Here is a 20,742-nt window from a genome sequence, read left to right as displayed (position 1 = left end):
GTTATTTATAGCATAGTGTGTTTGTACTTCACTGTAACAGTACTCTGTCAGAAGTAGTTTGGCACATGCCGTTTAACCAGTCTATATTACAGGTACTGTCTGTGTTTATACACATGGCTTTTCATCAGCTGTGTTCTATATAAACTCGTGTGAAATGTTAGTACTATATATAAATACTAGAAAGTCCCTTGATATATCTAGATATGATTCTTCCTCAATGAGAACTTTCATATGGTCCTGGCTTTTTATCTTAGGAACAAACAGCAGTGGTTTAGCAAACTCCTCCCACTTATCTATATACTGTAGTTAAATCAATACCACTGTCTATATCCGAGGCAGTGAATTTAGCCTGATTCCCCCCCCCCCCCCCACAAAAAAAAAAAGAAAAAAAAATTCTTCCCTTTCTTTAAAATGAAATGTGGGATGTTTGTACACTTTTATAGATAAAGGTATTGCCACACCACTTCTCTACATAAGTTTCCTTTCTATAGAAGCAATTCAAAAGTAATTAGTTTAGTGTTCGAGCTTAGGATGTTCTGGTTACTACATTTCATGAATCAATATATGAAGCTAGGTTACCTAGTCTATAATGCCGCACAATGATCTGCAAGTATATCCCCAAGATAAGCCCTATATTTCCTTGCTGCACTTGATTTAAAATAGTTTCTTGCCTGCATATGACATCTGGGTCTCCTATAATAGTTATTTGAAGTTCTTAGACTGAATTAATATACAACCAGCCCTATAGATAAACACCATTTTCAGAAGCTTACGTCTAGATCATAAAACTGTTTTTATGGAAAGAGAATCAATGTTTTCATTCGCACCACCTTGCAAGTACATACATATGATATTCTCTGCTTTTAGAGGATAATACAGAGGCTAGCGGATTTTGCTATATAAGCTACATCATTTTGCAAGCTTATGTTAGTGTTTATATATTTTTTACTGTAGCATAGTCTATATGTGGTTGCAATTAAGGGTTCTCCCTCCTTTATATTAGTCAATTTGTCACTGACTCACCACTACAAAGTAGTTTCTTTTACTTGTGTACACTAATCTACTCTGATATATACTAAGGGGGAGTGCTTTATACAGTTAAAGTCTACACTAAAGAACCTGTAGGGCGATTAATGTTTTTAACAATATTCAATATTGAAAAATATACTTGAGGGTAGATAGACAATTCCATTTTCATCTTCCATAGCTACCATATTTTTACAGTCAAACCCTATTTAACATTTTATTATGCATGACTATACTCTGTTATAAAACTATTATTTGTATATTAAACTTTATAAGTCTATTGTTCTAATTATATAGTTTTTATTATGTTGTTCGGTCTTGTGGTCCAAAAAAGGCCTTTCAGACTTTCTAGCCTCCCTTATAAAGATTTGATGTGTCATGAGGCGTCCAAGAGTGGCCCCTTCATTAGGAGGGAGGATTCTTTATTTTAAAAAAGAGGTTTCTAATTTAATTATCTAGTTTTCTGTAAAATGATCTGTATCTTTGTGGTTATAACACCATACAGAAATGATTATGTTTTTACATGAAGGATTTTGAGCATGAAACACAGAATAACTTATTTCAAGTAAAATGTTTTCTTTAATAAAGAAGGATAATTAAAAATACTAAATATACTTCTGTCTACAAGGCCCTTGATGTCTCATCTATCATGCATGAGGGGCTATAAAATTGCAAGCTCTGTAAAAGTGAAAAAGCATTTAAATAGATGTATCTAGAAATCACAAGGGTGTATATTAATGACTAAGTTAATTAAAACTATAAAGTTTTATTGGTTTTTATATATTGTTTCATGTACCATATTTAGAGGGCAGAAAGCTAATTATTAAGCTACTTCTTCTGTAATTACAGAACAATCTGGCAAAATCAAGGCAAAATAGTCTTCATTGATCTAATTTAGTTTTTTTCCACAAAAGTTTATCATCATAACTTTCATAATAAAAAAAAAAGAGAGATATACTGTACGTGGCAGTAAAACATAGTATGCACTTGAGAAAAAGAACATACTGTACAACTAATATGATACATTGGCACACATTTATAAACATGCAGGTAGACAAGGTTCCCAGGCATGGAACCTGTCTTATAGTGATGATCATGCGCAGCGATGCTGCATCCACTTCTTGAATTTATGATTGCACAGAAAATGCATGGGCCACTCAACCCCCATGTTAAACCATCCTGGGCAGTTAGAGTAGATTCTAAACTTGCATGAGCACTGCAAGGTACTAAGGTAATTCACATTTCTACATGTGTAAAGCTTTCTGCTGCATGTCTACCAAGCCAAAGCTTGCTAAGATTGGGCTCCATTTAAGAAGTTGCAAATGACCTTCCTAATCTACATGCCATCTCCTAATGGTGGTCTCAATTCCCCCAGACTTGTCTAACCAGGGTGGTTGGCAGCAGTGCACTAGCAGGGCACAGCATTGCACAAGCAGAGGTGTGTACAATGATAATTAAGGGCAGCATATTGTCGCAATGATGGGGTGGCAGGTTTGGAGATATCGGCCCGAAATTTCCTAAATTGACCCCAGTGTGCACTTTCCATTATCACATTGGACATATTTACAAAATATTTCCATTTCTTCTACTCACTATTATGCACCACTTTAGTACATTAGATTCTAAATCTTAGACACATTTAGTTCCGCTCTTATTAAGGGTGTTGTCATTTAAGGGACATCAAATTAAATTCTATTTCACTATAAATTATTTAATTATGTTTAAAAAAAAATGCATTTTCATTGTTGGAGATATAATAATCTACTTTAGAGGCACTTTATTGTCTAGTAACCTGGACTGCAAAGCAAAGCAAATTTTGCTAACAAAACAAAATGTATGCTTACCTGATAAATGTATTTCTTTCTTGACAAGGTGAGTCCACGGATCATCTCTAATAACTATTGGCAATATCACTCCTGGCCAGCAGGAGGAGGTAAAGAGCACCACAGCAAAGCTGTTAAATATCACCTCCCTTCCCTCCAACCCCAGTCATTTGACAGAAGGAAAAAGAGAGAAAGGAAGTAACACAAAGGTGCAGAGGTGCCTGAGGTTTAACACAAAAAATAAAATAAATCTATTAGGTAAGCTTAAATTTTGTTTTCTTTCTAATGATACGGTGAGTCCACGTTTCATCTCTAATTACTATTGGGAATCAAACCCAAGCTAGAGGACACAGATGATAAGGGAGGGACAAGACAGGGAACCTAAATGTAAGGCACCACTGCTTCAAGAACCTTTCTCCCAGAGAGGACCAAGTTGCAGCCTTGCAAATCTGTTCCACAGAAGCTTAATTTTTGAATGCCCAGGAAGAGGAAACAGCCCTCGTACAATGAGCCATGACTCTCTCAAGAGGCTGCTGTCCAGCAGTTTCATAGGCCAAGCGAATGATACTCTTCAGCCACAAAGAAAAAGAAGTAGCCGTAGCTTTCTGACCCTTACGTTTCCCAGAGAATAGAACAAATAGAGCAGAAGACTGGCAAAAATCCTTAGTAGCCTGTAGATAGTATTTCAACGCACGCACCACGTCTAGGTTGTGCAGCAGACGTTCTTTATGAGAAGACGGGTTAGGACACAAAGAAGGAACAACGATTTCCTGATTAATGTTCCTATCCGAAACCACTTATGGGAGAAACCCTAACTTAGTACGCAGAACTACCTTATCCAAATGAAAAATATGGTAAGGAGATTCATACTGCAATGCTCTGAGACTCTACGAGCAGAAGAAATTGCAACAAGAAACAAAACTTTCCAAGATAACAACTTAATATCTAAGGAATGCATAGGCTCAAACAGAGCCTGCTGAATAATTTTAAGAACAAGGTTAAGACTCCAGGGAGGAGTAACAGGTTTGAACACAGGCCTGTGTATGTAACAAAATAGACAAGGCAGATACTTGACCCTTCAAGGTACTTGCCAATAAACCCTTCTCCAGACCCTCCTGGAGAAAGGACAGAATTCTAGGAATCCGAACTCTACTCCAAGAGTAGCCTCTGGCTTCACACCAATACAGATATTTCCGCCATATATTATGGTAAATGTTTCTAGTGACAGGCTTATGAGCCTGAATCAAGGTCTCAATAACCGACTCAAAAAACCTGCGCCTAGATAGAATCTCCAAGAAGTCAGCTTCAGAGAAACAAGATTTGGATGAAGGAAGGGCCCTTGAAGTAGAAAGTTCTTCCTCAGTGGAAGTCTCCAAGGTGGAAGAGAAGACACCTCCACTAGGTCTGCATACCAGATCCTGCGAGGCCATGCCGGAGCAATGAAGATCACCATCGCCCTCTCCTGTTTGATTCGAGCAATGACCCGTGGAAGGAGAGCGAACCAAGGAAATAGGTATGCTAGACTGAAATTCCAAGGAACCGCCAGAGCATCTATCAGTACAGCCTGAGGATCCCTTGACCTCGACCCGTACCTCAGAAGCTTGGCATTCTGTCGCGATGCCATGAGATCCAGCTCTGGCTGTTCCTATTTGAGAATCAAGTTGGAGAACACCTCCGGATGAAGTTCCCACTCCCCCGGATGAAAGGTCTGTCTGCTCAGAAAATCCACTTCCCAATTGTCCACTCCTGGAATGTGGATCGCAGACAGACAGCAGTTGTGGGTCTCTGCCCACTGAATAATCTTGGCTACCTCCGCCATGGCCAAGGAACTCAAAGTTCCTCCCTGATGGTTGATGTAAGCCACTGAAGTTATGTTGTCTGACTGAAACCTGATAAACCGGGCTTAAACTAACTGAGGCCAGGTCAGAAGAGAATTGAAGATTGTCCTCAGCTCTAGGATGCTTATGGGGAGAACAGACTCCTCCCGAGTCCATATCCCCTGAGCCTTTAGTAAACTCCAGACAGCTTTCCATCCCAGCAGGCTGGCGTCCGTTGTCACAATCACCCAGGAGGCTCTGCGGAAGCAGGTTCCCTGGGAGAGATGATCCAGAGACAGCCACCAAAGAAGAGAATCTCTTGTTGCCTGATCCAGATGTAATCGCGGATATAGATCCGCATAATCCCTGTTCCATTGCCTGAGCATGCATAACTGCAGAGGTCTGAGATGGAAACGGGCAAACAGAATGATGTCCATGGCAGCTACCATGAGACCAATCACCTCCATACATTGGGCCACTGACGGCCGAGGAGAGGACTGAAGGGCAAGACAAGAGTCGAAGAACTTTATTTTTCTGACCTCTGTCAGAAATATTTTCATTGATAAGAAATCTATTATTGTTCCCAAGAACACCTTTCCCAAATTCACCTTCCATCCGTGAGAACGCAGAAAAGATAACAACATCTCCGTGTGGAAGTTTGCTTGTTGAAAGGATGGCGCCTGAATCAGAATGTCGTCCAGATAAGGCGCTACTGCAATGCCCCGCAACGGGAGCACCGCCAACAAGGATCCCAGGACCTTTGAAAAAACTCCTGGGAGCTGTTGCAAGGCCGAATGGAAGAGCCACAAATTGGAAGCGTTTGTCCAGAAATGCAAACCTCAGAAATTTGTGATAATCCCTGTAAATGGGAACATGCAGGTATGCATCCTTTAGATCTACTGTTGTCATGAATTGACCCTCTTGAACCAAGGGAAGGATGGAACAAATATTTTCCAACTTGAAGGATGGTACTCTGAGGAATTTGTTTAGACTTTTTTTGGGAAACACAAACAGATTGGAGTAAAATCACAGACCTTGTTCCTGCATTGGAACAGGCACTATCACTCCCAGGTCGGAGAGGTTCCGGACACAGAGTAAGAACGCCTCTCTTTTTATCTGGTTTACAGATAATCTTGAGAGCAGGAACTTGCCCCTGTGAGGAAAGGTCTTGAACTCTAGTTTGTACCCCTGGGACACGATGTCCACCACCCAGGGATCCGGAACATCCCAAACCCAGGCCTGAGCGAAAAAGGAAAGTCTGCCCCCCACAAGATCCGGTCTCGGATCAGGGGTAGGCCCTTCATGCTAGCTTCTTAGATTGCTTCCCCTTGTTCCAAGACTGGTTGGTCCTCCAGGAAGGTTTGGACTGATCCTGCTTGGCAGAGGGAGAGGAAGGTTTACCTTTGAAGTTTCGAAAGGAACAAAAATTACTCTGATGTCACTTCTGCTTATTCCTCTTATCCTGAAGGAGGAAATGACGCTTTCCTCCCGTGATGTCGGAAATAATTTCAGCCAAGCCTGGCCCAAACAAGGTATTAACCTTGTAGGGAATTGCCAAAAGCTTAGACGAAACACCTGCAGACCAGGATTTCAACCATAAGGCTCTGCGGGCCAGTATGGCAAAACCCAAAATATTTGCTCCCAGCTTGATAACCTGTAGGGAAGCATCCGTAATAAAGGAATTGGCCAACTTAAGGGCCTTGATCCTATCCTGGATCTCTTCAAGGGGAGTGTCTGTCTGAATAGAATCAGACACTGCATCAAACCAGTATGCCGCCGTGCTGGTGACGGTAGCAATACACACTGCCATTTTAGACCCTGGTGTACATACATCTTTTTAAGCAACCCCTACAACTTCTTATCCATAGGATCCTTAAAGGAACAACTATCCTCTATAGAAATAGTGGTTCTCTTAGCCAAAGTGTAAATTGCCCCTTCCACCTAGGGGACCGTCTGCCAAGACTCCTTGATAGAGTCAGCAATAGGAAACATCTTCCTAAAAATTGGGGATGGAGAAAAAGGGATACCAGGTCTATCCCATTCCCTAGCAATAATTTCTGTAGCCTGATATTGTACAGGGAAATCTCCACCATTGAAGGTACATCAAAATACTTGTTTAGTTTACTAGACTTCTTAGGATTGACTATGACAGTAGTGTCGGAGTCGTCCTAGGTAGCCAAAACCTTCATAAGTAACAAAAAGAGGTGTTCCAGCTTAAATCTGAATTATACCACTTCAGCATCAGAAGAAGGAATTACACTGTCTAAGTCTGAGATTTCCCCGTCAGATGCCACTGAAGTATCTTCCTCCTCAGATACTTGGGAAGGAGCATTCGGAATAGCCACGACTGTGTCAGAAACCTTACTCACTGAATCCTTAGATTTCCTCTTGCACTTTCTCAGCAGCATGGGAAAGGCAGACAGCGCATTAGTTACTGCAGAAGACATAAGGGTAGCGATGTCTTGCAACGTAACTCCAACCGGAGTTTGAGAAGAAGCGCAAGGCACTGCATGTGTGGACGATAAAGTTTGGGACACTTGAGAAGAAAGCTGTGGCATAACTTGAACATTTTCAGAAGACCCCTGAACAGCATCCGCCTTAGACAATGCTGACTCAGAATCAAAAAATCTATCCCTGTAATTCAATGTTCTCTCAATACATGAGGAACAGAAAGGGATTAGTGGTTCCACATTAGCATCAAAACATAAAGAACAAGTAACATTCTGCAGGGCCTCTTGGTCCATCTTTACCCAAGAATTAAGCAAATGAAAAATAAAATAATTTTATTTATCTTTTAAATTCTGTCACCAAAAAAACGTTACTGTCCCTTTAATTTTTAAATAACAATTTTTTATATTGCAAAAAATAAACGTTGGTCTTAGAGAACCCCAGACAACCTCTACACCTCAGCCAGCCCTCCTGAGGTGCCTACCTGTCCTGCTGATCGCCGGAGATATATGTTTATAGAGAATATCCAGACTCAATTTAGAGCTGCTCCACTCGGTATCCGGAGACCGCTATACACAGAAAAGCGGAACCGCAACGAGGAAGGACACTTCCGACACTCCGGAAATGAGAAGGAAGGAAAAAGTGTGCAAATTCTTTGCCGCTTCAAAACAGACCCGTCTATCGTGGGCGTCACAACCTGAACCTCCCAGCCGGCATTAATCTTCACTCTGAAGGTAAAGCTGCCGGGAGTAAACAACAAACAAAACCACCCTGACCGGAGTAAACCCTAATAAAAAACGAACTGAGTTTATAGTCCATGCTCCTCTCATCCCCAGTGCCTGCAAAAACTGCCTCACATTGTCCTATGAACACACAATAGGATAAATGAGTCTGATGTCCCAACATAATTAACTGTTTAAGTGCCAATATTTTTCTGTATACTCCCTAGAAAAATAAAATTAGCACTTACCTCTATGTAATCTTCCTGGCAGCAGGGCAGCTCACTAGGTTTGAGAAGCATCCTCCCTTACATGGACCTGTGCAAAAAGGAAAAGACTGAGTGATCTCACTCAGGCTTTCAAGTTAGGGAAGCAATAACTATTTGGGAGGCACAGTGAGGATTATACCCCACAAGTTCCCAATTGCTCAAAAGCCACCACTGCTCTACTGAAGAGACTGATATGGGCTACGGCTAAACCCCAGGAAAAAGCAAAACAAACTTGCACTGCTGAAAAATAATAAAATCTTGATTGAAGAATCTTCTTCCAGACACCTAAACTTTACCACCCCCTTGCTCTTAACGTAGGCAAAGAGAATGACTGGGGTTTGAGGGAAGGGAGGTGATATTTAAGAGCTTTTCTGTGGTGCTCTTTGCCTCCTCCTGCTGGCCAGGAGTGATATTCCCAATAGTAATTAGAGATGATCCGTGGACTCACCGTGTCATTAGAAAGAAAGAAACATTTTAAATTCTCTTCATAAAACGTTTTTGTAATGTTGTACTTTATCATGGATATATTTTATGTATTAGTTTTAAAAAATTGACGCACAATTTGTTAAAGGAACATATAAACTTACATCATTCTCTCATGATTCAGCTAAAGCATAACATTTTAAACAACTTTCCAATTTACTTACTGTATATTATCAAATTTGCTTTATTTGCTCCTGTACTATTATTTTTTCATTTGTAACTATACCTATACTAAATATTCTAGTACTGCAGTAATGGCTATAGAAAAGCTATGTAAACAAAATGCACAGTAAAACAACCTTGCAGTAGGGGGGTGATGCAGAGAGAGAGCGCAGACCTTTTTGAAGGGTGTTTTTTAATCAGTTTTAAATATATTGAACTCTTATCTGCTACTTGTCTGAGGTTACTGTTTTGTAATTTCCTTTTAATAAAGTATATATGTTATATGGCATGATTATTTTACACCACAGCTTGACAACACCTGGGAACCATGGCTCTTAAAATGTAATTCCTGGCTCTACAGTGTTTAAATGATTCTATGCAAATGTATATGTAAAAATCCTTCCCTGGCTACTAAAATGACTGTGGCTAGCTCCTCAATATATATAGGTTGGCTACTAAGGTTTATATAAATGTGCCTGTTCTACAGCACTCTATACAGCATCATTAATGCACAAATATAGCTCACTCAATAACATTGTCTTAGACAAAGGGTATGATACCCTCTTTGCTTTACTTATAAGAAATGGAAGCCAAACTTGTTCTTACAGATCAAACATGAATAGTGTGTGTTTTTATACAAAATGAATTGACATATTTGAATTAATCATGTCCCACATTCATTAATTTGTTCATTTTGTTTCCTTATTTAAAAGATTATGTGAACTAAATGAACAAATTTCAGACAAAATTTATTTAAATTTGTACATATGTTTTCCAAACTAATGACAAACAAACACATACACATTTTGCACGTCTAGAAAACACTCCATTAATTTAAAGTTCCCTAACAAAACTATTTTATACAGCTAATACAAATACAATATTAACACGCTCTGCTTCAATATGGGTATTTGCATTCAAACCACATACTGAGGTATTTAAAACACAGCAGACATCTCTGAAGAAGCCCATTTGACGTTTAACATGAAGCAGAATATTAAACCAAGACCTTATGTGCACAATATTTTCATGTACACACAGCTCAAGGGAATAATCATATGTGATATAGCTATCTCAATAAAACTTATTTTGACTGATACATTATGGTCACCAATCACAGGTTAATTCCTTCATCATTACACAGAAAAAAAAGAGACTAACTCTCCTGATTAATAACAAATCTTTCTGGTTGTCTCTGTGCTGCCAATTAATTAAATATGACAACCTAGCAAGCAACAGATATTATAGCTCTCTTCAATAGGACAAAGAAACATCTGGATGTCTTCAGTCATCAGTTCACATTAGCGTATGAACTAAGCGTTTGCTGGTCACGTTACTGCAGATCATTAATGTTTAATTTCATCCCGCAGTTTCACGGAAAAACAAATATAGTTTTCACAGTAAATAGTGGGTCATCTATTTCATTTGTGATTGTGTAAATAAAGTATTATCATATCGTGGACAAATATTAGGGCTAATTAGTTCTGGCAGTGGTTTATATGTCTATTATGTTAGTAAAAGTAAAATACAAATGCGCTGAATTAATGATACAGATAATTACACATTTTCATGGTCTGCTTCTATAATATTCTGCTCAGACACTTTAAAACAAAGTTATTATTCAATTATATGACTTAGCTAAAATGCTTCTACTGATTACAGCAGGAGTTTTTTAAATCTGTACTCAAAGGGTCCCATGTATAAATAAATGTGCAGACAAGGCTCCCAGCTAGGGGCAGCAGACTCTGTTATTCATTTTTCAACAGCATTTTAACTTGGTGCTAACTTTGTTGCCGCATTTTGGGGGTGACCTTTTCCTGTTCCATCATGAAGGCATGGTTTGATGAGTTTGGTGTGGAGGAACTCGAGTGGCCTGCACTGAGCCTTTACCTCAACCCTAATGAACACAAATGGAATGAATTGGAATGTCGATTATGATCCAGACCTTTTCTTCCAACATGAGTGTCTGACCTCACAAATGCTTTTTTTTGGCTGAATGGGAACAAATTCCCATAGATACACAAAATCTTGTGGGAAGCCTTCCCAAGAGTGGATGCTATCATTGCCGCAAATGGGGGGGGGGGGGGGGGACTTGTGACGACTAATACTATAATATTGCCCATGGTTTTGGGATAGGATGTAAAAATCTTCAGGTTCTCCATTATTTTTAACATTATATTTGAGGCTAAAACGTGAGTTTGTTTCCTACTGAATGAGTGTGTGTATGTGATGTGTATATAAATTACATACACATTCTATAGTGAACTGATGCAGGTGATTACTGCCCCCCCTAGACTATAATGCTAAACAGATCTGAATCTGGGACTACATATCCCACAAACCTCTATTGCCAACTTGCTAACAAGCATGTCTTGACATTTTTCAGCTATTTGTTTCTACTGAGCAAGGACTAAATACAATGGTCAATTTTCACCATAAAAACAAAAAAAACACAACACCTACTACCCAACAAAATGCATCAGTATGTTGTTGAAATAAACCTGATACTATGTGAAGCAAAATACAGTAAACCCACTAAAACACATTGTGCAGTCATTTTTCTCTAAACAAAAGTTTTAAAAATGAATATAGCAACAATGTAGAAGGACAATTGAATTGAAATATAAAGGGACAACCCCTACACTTGTATTAACAGAAATATATGCAGTAACATCATCACAAAAACACTATAGAGAAGGGTTAGTACAAAAAAGTATATTCTTGCACAAAATGCAACAAACTCCAAGTTCTAAGTCAAAGGGACAGTCAACTCCAAAAATGTTTTTGTTTAAAAAGATAGATAATCCCTTTATTACCCATTGTCCAGTTTTGCATAAACATCATTTTTTTATTAATGTACTTTTTACCTCTGTGATTACCTTGTATTTAAGCCTCTTTTGACAGCTCCCTGATCACAGGGCTATTTATTTATTCATAGGGATTATAGAGGGAAGAGGATGCGCCAAAATAAGGTACATCCAAAAGACCAGGGGTAAAGCACACTCACTAACTAAAATAAATTACAGAGACAGTAGGGTAATATGAAAAAGTATGTAATCATGCACCATATGAACTTACCAAGCCGGCTAGTTATGCTCTTTTTGTGTGAGGGGCTAATGTGTTGTATATGTTTGTCTGTTTGTCTCCATGGCCCATATTTATCAAGGTCTGTCGGACCTGATCCGACAGTGCGGATCAGGTCCGACAGACCTCGCTGAATACAGAGCTGCTGGTGCAACGCCGCCCCCTGCAGACTCGCGGCCAATGGGCCGCCAGCAGGGGGTGTCAATCAACCCGATTGTACTCGATCGGGTTGATTTCTGGCGATGTCTGTCCGCCTGCTCAGAGCAGGCGGACAGGTTATGGAGCAGCGGTCTTTGTGACCGCTGCTTCATAACTGCTGTTTCTGGCGATCCTGCAGGCTCACCAGAAACACGGAGCATCAAGCGCCATTCGGAGCTTGATAAATATGCCCCCATGTGTTTAGTCACATTTTTGTTTAAATACATGTTGGTTTTTATATATTTATGATTACATAAATTTCTACCTTTTGCATATTACCCTACTGTCTCTGTAATTTATTTTAGTTAGTGAGTGTGCTTTACCCCTATTCTATAGGATGTACCTTATGTTTGCGCATCCACTTCCCTTTATAATCCCTATGCATATATTGTTCCCAGGATGCACCTCCCTTGTAAGATCTCATATAGAATATTGAATATCATAGTTGGGCTAGCTACATGTTTATGTTAATAGCTATTTATTTATTCTCTATTAACTTGCATTTTAGCCAATTAGTGCAGGGTTAGCCAAAACTCCCGGGAGAGAGCACAACGTTATCTATATGGCACACATTAATTAGCAGTCTCTTGTGAAAAGGAAATAAAAAAGAGGCTACCTGTAGTGGCTTAGAAAAAGGCAGACATTTAGAGGTTTAAATGTTATTAAGTATATTATTATAACAATGTATCTATTTAAACAATAACAATTTTGGTGTTGACTGTCCCTTTAAGTTATACATATATGCTATTATGACTGCACAAGAGAAACGCTGTTCTGTAAAAAACTCAATTTGAAGCTTTTAAGTTCATGTACATAAAACAATTCCTAGTCAACAAATGGCCGTACCTGCGAAGGTGCAGAAAGGCGGTATAACACTGCTTGCGGAATGCCTGGTACTGCTCACTCTGTGTTCCTCCCATTCCTTCCACCATTTCTTTGTTAAGTTTCATAGGGGGAGGAAGGGGTTTTGGGTCTCTGCCCAAAATATATCCAAAATCAATGTGGAACAATTTTCCTGAAAAGAGAAGTAAATGATGTGTTATTACAATGTATAGCAAGATACATTGTATTAATATCTAGAACTCAGAGTATGTTTTTTTTTTTATCTTTGTTTTTTTATTCAAGTATAATTTGAATCTTTGATATAAATATCAGGACATGTGAAATCATTTTTTTTTAATATTTATTATTGATAATTACTTCACATAGATACATCACAAGCCAATCAAAAACATGTGATATAAAGAGAAAGAAAAAAGATATAAATCTTGGCAATCAGCATATAGGATTGAGCTCGCATTCTATTGGCTGTTCCAATCAGCCAATAGAATGCGAGCTCAATCCTATTGGCTGATTGCATTAGCCAATAGGATTTTTTCTACCTTAATTCCGATTGGCTGATATAATTCTATCAGCCAATCGGAATCTAAGAGACGCCATCTTGGATGACGTCACTTAAAGGTACCTTCATTCTGTTTTAGTCGTCGCCAAAAGAGGATGCTCCGCGTTGGATGTCTTGAAGATGGACCCGCTCCGCGCCGGATGGATGAAGATAGAAGATGCCGTCTGGATGAAGACTTCTGACGTCTGGAGGACCACTTCTGCCTGGCTTGGATGAAGACTTCTGCCCGTATGGAGGACCACTTCTGCCCGGCTTGGATGAAGACTTCTGCCCATCTGGAGGACCACTTCTGTCCGTCTGGAGGACCACTTCGCCCGGCTTGGATGAAGACATCTCCCGGTAAGTCGATCTTCAGGGGGTTAGTGTTAGGTTTTTTTAAGGGTGTATTGGGTGGCGTTTATTTTTTAGATTAGGGTTTGGGCGGCAAAAGAGCTAACTGCCCTTTTAAGGGCAATGCCCATCCAAATGCCCTTTTTAGGGCAATGGGGAGCGTAGGTTTTTTTAGATAGTATTTTATTTGGGGGGGTTGGTTGTGTGGGTGGTGGGTTTTACTGTTGGGGGGGTTGTTTGTATTTTGTTTTACAGGTAAAAGAGCTGATTACTTTGGGGCAATGCCCCGCAAAAGGCCCTTTTAAGAGCTATTGGTAGTTTAGTTTAGGCTAGGTTTTTTTTTTTATTTTGGGGGGCTTATTTATTTTAATATTAGATTAGGTGTAATTAGTTTAAATTTCTGTAATTTGTTTATTATTTTCTGTAATTTAGTGTTGGGTAATTGTATTTAATTTAGTTAATTTATTTAATTATAGTGTAGTGTTAGGTGTTAGTGTAACTTAGGTTAGCTTTTATTTTACAGGTACATTTGTATTTATTTTAGCTAGGTAGTTTAATATTTAATAACTATTTAATAACTATTCTACCTTGTTAAAATATATACAAACTTGCCTGTAAAATAAAAATAAATCCTAAAATAGCTACAATGTAACTATTATTTATATTGTAGCTAGTTTAGGGTTTATTTTATAGGTATTTAGTTTTAAATAGGAATTATTTAGTTAATGATAGGAATATTTATTTAGATTTATTTAAATTATATTTAAATTAGTGGGTGTTAGGTTTAGGGTTAGACTTAGGTTTAGGGGTTAATAACTTTAATATAGTGGCGGTGACAGATTAGGGGTTAATAAACGTAGGTAGGTGGCGGCGATGTTAGGGACGGCAGATTAAGGGTTAATAATATTTAACTAATGTTTGCGAGGCGGGAGTGCAGCGGTTTAGGGGTTAATATGTTTTTTATAGTGGTGGCGGCATATTAGGGGTTAATACATGTAGGTAGGTGGCGGCGATGTTAGGGACGGCAGATAAGGGGTTAATAATATTTAACAGTTTGCGAGGCGGGAGTGTGGCGGTTTAGGGGTTAATATGTTTATTATAGTTGGGGCGGCAGATTAGGGGTTAATAAGTGTAGGTAGGTGGCGGCGACATTGGGGGCAGCAGATTAGGGGTTAATAAACATAATGTAGGTGGCGGCGATGTTGGGGCAGCAGATTAGGGGTTCATAAGTACAATGTAGGTGGCAGCGGTGTCTGGAGTGGCAGATTAGGGGTTAATAAGTATAATATAGGTGTCGGCGATGTGGGGGACGGCAGATTAGGGGTTAATAAGTGTAAAATTAGGGGTGTTTAGACTCAGCGTTTATGTTAGGTTGTTAGGTGTATACATAACTTTCCGCTACTTTTTTGCAGGTGTTAGACTTTTTTCAACCGACTCTCCCCGTTGATTCCTATGGGGAAATCGTGCACGAGCACGTTACACCAGCTCAACGCTGACTTAAGCAGTGCTGGTATTGGAGTGCGGTAAGGAGCAACATTTTGCTCAACGTTCACTTCTTGTCTTTTAACAACGGGTTTCTGAAAACTTGTAATACCAGCGCTGCAGGTAAGTGAGCGGTGAGAGAAAACTGCTCGTTAGCACCGCACAGCCTCTAACTCAAAACTCGTAATCTAGGTGAAAGTATTTAAGCACTCCAAAATACATAAAACCCTTACTTATAAGTTATTTAGAATTATTCAAACCACATCATTCTGCTGATCTGCAGTGGGTTATACCTTGGTTATCATTAAGAACATAACCTATATAAACTGAAAATAAATGATTAAATCAATTATGCACTCTCTTTCTCCTTCATGAAGTATCGATTTCAACCATCAATATCTATAACATTCCACATTCCTGTGCAATAATCTTACAAGTTGGAGGAGGGGTGGGGAAAGTAAAGAAAAAATTAGCGGGGAGATCTCCGGATACATGAAACTCCACATTTAGGGTTACCTTTAATAATTTAAATATTAAAATACATTGCTTCTGACTTTTTGAAGGGGGGACAATTTGAATTTTCGCCTCTTGGGGGAGGGAAAGGATGACCTTCTGCCATTTAAAGAAGAAACGTTCTATTTGTTTTTCATTAACGTTTTTCACCGCATATTGTAAAACTATTATCTGATAATGCATCATTTGTTAAAATATCACTAAATTTCAGTGCCTTTTATCCTTCCATTTTCTCAATATCGTATTCCTGCCAACTAATATCGTAGTGTTGGTGTTTATTAGTCTGTAGTTAGGGTAGCTGACTGAATATTCCCTAAGGAAAAAGATTAAGCCTGGGTCAAATCTTATCTTACATTTTAAAAACCGCTTTAACCAGAAGTTAATCTTATTCCAGGGACGTGAAATGCTTTCAGATACAGAAAAAGATGATGATTTTTAAAAGTGATTATATTTTAGGTACGTAATAGCCAAAATGCACAACTAGTATGAATATGTTTTAACATGTCTCACCCCTTTCTATTTTTGCAAAAGGCTTAGGAAACGTGTACCCTTCAGCTACATGCCTGGTATTCATAATTAAAACATTTAAGACCACACCCTGTATTAGATCTGATGCTTTGGATGACTTATTTTAGACACCCTCACCATATGTGCTCTGAGGTGAAAGCAATGTTCTATGTATGGCGTGAATAGTAGTATGTATAGTGCAATTATCAGATTTTTCTGCTGCTAATACTGGTATTTCTTTCATGTAATTGGCAAAAGTCCATGTAATTGGCAAAAGTTTCATGTAATTATACAATCCTACCAGGAGGGGCAACGTTTCCCAAACCTCAAAATGCCTATAAATACACCCCTCACCATACCCACAATTCAGTTTTACAAACTTTGCCTCCTATGGAGGTGGTAAAGTAAGTTTGTGCTAGATTTCTACGTTGATATGCGCTTCTCAGCATTTTGAAGCCCGATTCCTCTCAGAGTACAGTGAATGTCAGAGGGTTGTGAAGGGAGTATCACCTATTGAATGCAATGGTTTTCCTTGCGGGAGATCTATTTCATAGGTTCTCTGTTATCAGTCGTAGAGATTCATCTCCTACCTCCCTTATTCAGATCGACGATATACTTTCAGATTCCATTACCTCTACTGATAACTGTTTCAATACTGCTATATGTGGATGGGTGTCTTTCAGTAAGTATGTTTTTCATTACTTAAGACACTCTCAGCTATGGTTTGGCACTTTATGTATTAATATAAAGTTCTAAATATATGTATTGTACTTATATTCGCCCTGAGTCAGGTTTATGTATATTTCCTTTTGCTGACTATTCAGTTTCATATTTGGGAAAAAACATAATTAGGAAAATATTTTTTCTTACCTGGGGCTTAGTCTTTTTTTCAAATTGACTGCTTTTCCACTATATTTTCGCAGGCAAAATTAGGCTCGCAAGGCGCAAAATGCTGATGTTTATTGCGTCATTCTTGGCGCGAGAATTTTTTTGGAGCAAAGGTACGTCCGGTGACGCAAGTTCGTCATTTCCGGCGTCTTAGTTGATGCCGAGTTCCTTGTACAAGGTGCGTTTGCAATTACGCAAGTGTGTCATTTCCGGATGTTGTTAGCATAAAAAAAAATTCAGTTTTCGTTGTGCGTCATACTTGGCGCCAAATAATTTCATTATTTAAAACCCCATTCCTATATGCCTCTTGCCTTCTTCTATGTCAGAGGGCTATGCTGTTTTTTCCCATTCCTGAATATAATATAATATTTGCCATATAAGGAAATTGATCATTTTGCTTTATATGTTGTTTTTTTTTCTCTTACATTTGTCTCTCAATCTGATCCTGTCTAAGAAACCACTGTTGGAACCCTACTGCCTGATAACAGTTCTACCAAAGCTAAGTGTACCTGTTGTAAATTTGTGGAGATTAAATCTCCAGCTGTGGTATGTAATAGTTGTCATGATAAGCTTTTACATGCAGAGAATGTGTCCATCAGTAATTGTACTATGCCTGTTTTTCCTTCAACATGTAATGTACATGATATCCCTGTGAATATAAAAGATTTTATTGCTGATGCGATTCAGAAGGCTTTGTCTGCTATCCCGCCTTCTAATAAACGTAAAATGTCTTTTAAAACTTCTCATAAAGTTAATGAATTTTCAAATGACCGACAATATACTGAATTATCCTCCTCTGATGAGGATCTATCCGATTCAGAAGATCCTACCTCAGATATTGCCACTGACAAATCTACTTATCTCTTTAAGATGGAGTATATTTGTTCCTTATTAAAAGGGGTGTTGATTACATTATTATTATTGAGGAAACTAGTCCTCTTGATGTTAAAACTAGTAAACGTTTAAACTCTGTTTATAAACCTCCTGTGGTTACTACAGAGGTTTTTCCAGTTCCTGATGCAATTTCTGATATGATTTCAAAGGAATATAATAGGTCTTGTACTTCTTTTATCCCTTCTTCAAGGTTTAAAAAATTGTATCCTTTGCCAGCAGTTAGTTTGGAGTTTTGGGAAAAGATCACCAGAGTTGATGGGGCTATTTCTACTCTTGCCAAACATACTACTATTACTATGGAAGATAGTAATTCCTTTAAGGACCCCTTAGATAGGAAACTTGAATCTTATCTAAGGAAAGCTTATTTATATTCTGTCTATCTTCTCAGGTCTGCCATTTCTATGGCTGATGTTGCAGCTGCATCAAGTTTTTGGTTGGAAAGTTTAGCGCAATAGGAAACAGATCCTGATTTGTCTAGCATTGTTCGCTTGCTTCAACATGCTAATCATTTTATCTGTGATGCCATTTTTGATATCATCAAAATTGATGTTAAATCTATGTCTTTAGCTATTTTAGCTAGAAGAGCTTTGTGGCTTAAATATTGGAATGCTTACATGGTATCTAAATCTAGATTACTATCTCTTTCTTTCCAAGGTAATAATTTATTTGGTTCTCAGTTGGATTCAATTATTTCAACTGTCACTGGGGGAAGGCAGTTTTTTGCCTCAGGATAAAAGACCTAAGGTTAAATCTAAAACTTCTAACCGTTTTCGTTCCTTTCGACAAAATAAGGAACAGAAACCCAATCCTTCCCCCAAAGAATTTGGTTCTAATTGGAAACCTTCTTCAAGTTGGAATAAATCCAAGCCGTTTAAGACACCAAAGCCAGCCCCCAAGTCTGCATGAAGGTGTGGCCCTCATTCCAGCTCAACTGGTAGGGGGCAGATTTAAGATTCTGTCAAAGCATTTGGGTAGATTCTGTCCAAAATCAATGGATTCAGAGTATTGTCTCTCAAGGGTACCGAATAGGATTCCGAGTAAGACCTCCTGTGAGAAGATTTTTTTCTCTCACGCATCCCGGCAAATCCAGTAAAGGCTAAGGCTTTTCTGAAGTGTGTTTCAGACCTGGAGCTTTCAGGGGTAATCATACCAGTTCCGTTTCAGGAACAGGTCTGGGGTTTTATTAAAATCTATTCATTGTCCCAAAGAAAGAAAATTCATTCAGGCCAGTTCTGGATCTGAAATTTTTGAATCGTTTTGTAAGAGTGCCAACTTTCAAAATGGTGACTATAAGGACTATTCTGCCTTTTGTTCAGCAAGGTCATTATATGTCCACAATAGACTTACAGGATGCATATCTTCATGTTCCGATTCATCCAGACCACTATTAGTTAATGAGATTCTCTTTTCTAGACAAGCATTACCAATTTGTCGCTCTTCCATTTGGCCTAGCGACAGCTCCAAGAATCTTTTTGAAAGTTCTCGGTGCCCTACTCTCTGTAATCAGAGAACGGGGTATTGCAGTGTGTTCCTTATTTAGACGATATCTTGGTACTAGCTCAGTCTTTACATTCTGCAGAATCTCACACAAATCAACTAGTGTTGTTTCTTCAAAGACATGGTTGGAGGATCAATTTACCAAAAAGTTATTTGATTCTTCAGACAAGGGTCGCCTTTTTAGGTTTCCAGATAGATTCAGTGTCCATGACTCTGTCTCTAACAGACAAGAGACAAATAAATTGGTTTCAGCTTGTCGGAACCTTCAGTCTCAGTCATTCCCTTCAGTGGCTTTGTGCATGGAAGTTTTAGGTCTTCTGATTGCAGCATCGGACGAAATCCCCTTTGCTCGTTTTCATATGAGACCTCTCCAGCTTTGTATGCTAAATCAATGGTGCAGGGATTATACAAAGATATCACAATTAATATTCATAAATCCCAATGTTCGACTCTCTCTGACTTGGTGGTTAGATCAACATCATATAGTTCAAGGAGCCTATTTTGTTCGTCCAACCTGGACTGTGATCTCAACAGATGCAAGTCTTTCAGGTTGGGGAGCTGTCTGGGGTTCTCTGACAGCACAAGGGGTTTGGAAATCTCAAGAGACAAGGTTACCAATCAATATTTTAGAACTCTGTGCTATTTTAAGGGCTCTTCAGGTGTGGTGGCCTCTGTTGAAGAGAAAACCGTTCATTTGTTTTCAGACAGACAATATCACAACTGTGGCATATATCAATCATCAGGGTGGGACTCGCAGTCCCCAAGCTATAAAAGAAGTATCTCGGATACTTTTTTGGGCGGAATCCAGCTCCTGTCTAATTTCTGCGGTTCATATCCTAGGTGTAGACAATTGGGAAGCGGATTATCTCAGATGTCAGACTTTACATCCGGGGGAGTGGTTGCATCATCCAGAAGTGTTTTCTCAAATTGTTCAGATATGGGGTTTTCCAGAAATAGATCTGATGGCTTCCCATCTAAACAATAAACTTCCCAGGTACCTGTCCAGGTCCAGGGATCCTCAGGTGGAGGCAGTGGATGCGTTAGCATTTCCATGGTGTTACCAACCTGCTTATATCTTTCCTCCTCTAGTTCTTCTTCCAAGAATGATCTCCAAGATCATCATGGAACAATCATTTGTGTTGCTGGTAGCTCCAGCATGGCCTCACAGGTTTTGGTATGCAGATCTTGTTTGGATGTCCA

The 20,742-nt window shown here is 38.9% G+C and overlaps 1 protein-coding gene across 2 annotated transcripts in view; it reads right to left on the bottom strand.

Moving 5' to 3' along the window:
- The window catches only part of PIK3C3 (phosphatidylinositol 3-kinase catalytic subunit type 3), a 655,170-nt gene that overhangs the window by 214,576 nt on the left and 419,852 nt on the right, over window positions 1-20,742 (bottom strand). For both annotated transcript variants that reach the window (XM_053701053.1, XM_053701054.1), the window contains one exon: window positions 12,876-13,044. In XM_053701053.1, the coding sequence (XP_053557028.1) occupies window positions 12,876-13,044 (169 nt within the window). The remainder of the gene's footprint in view (window positions 1-12,875; window positions 13,045-20,742) is intronic.

The sequence above is a fragment of the Bombina bombina genome, chromosome 2, assembly GCF_027579735.1.
Source record: "Bombina bombina isolate aBomBom1 chromosome 2, aBomBom1.pri, whole genome shotgun sequence".
NCBI classification, from domain to species: Eukaryota; Metazoa; Chordata; class Amphibia; order Anura; family Bombinatoridae; genus Bombina; species Bombina bombina.
Note: the sequence above shows the minus strand (reverse complement) of the source record. Positions and strands in the feature narration are given on the sequence as shown.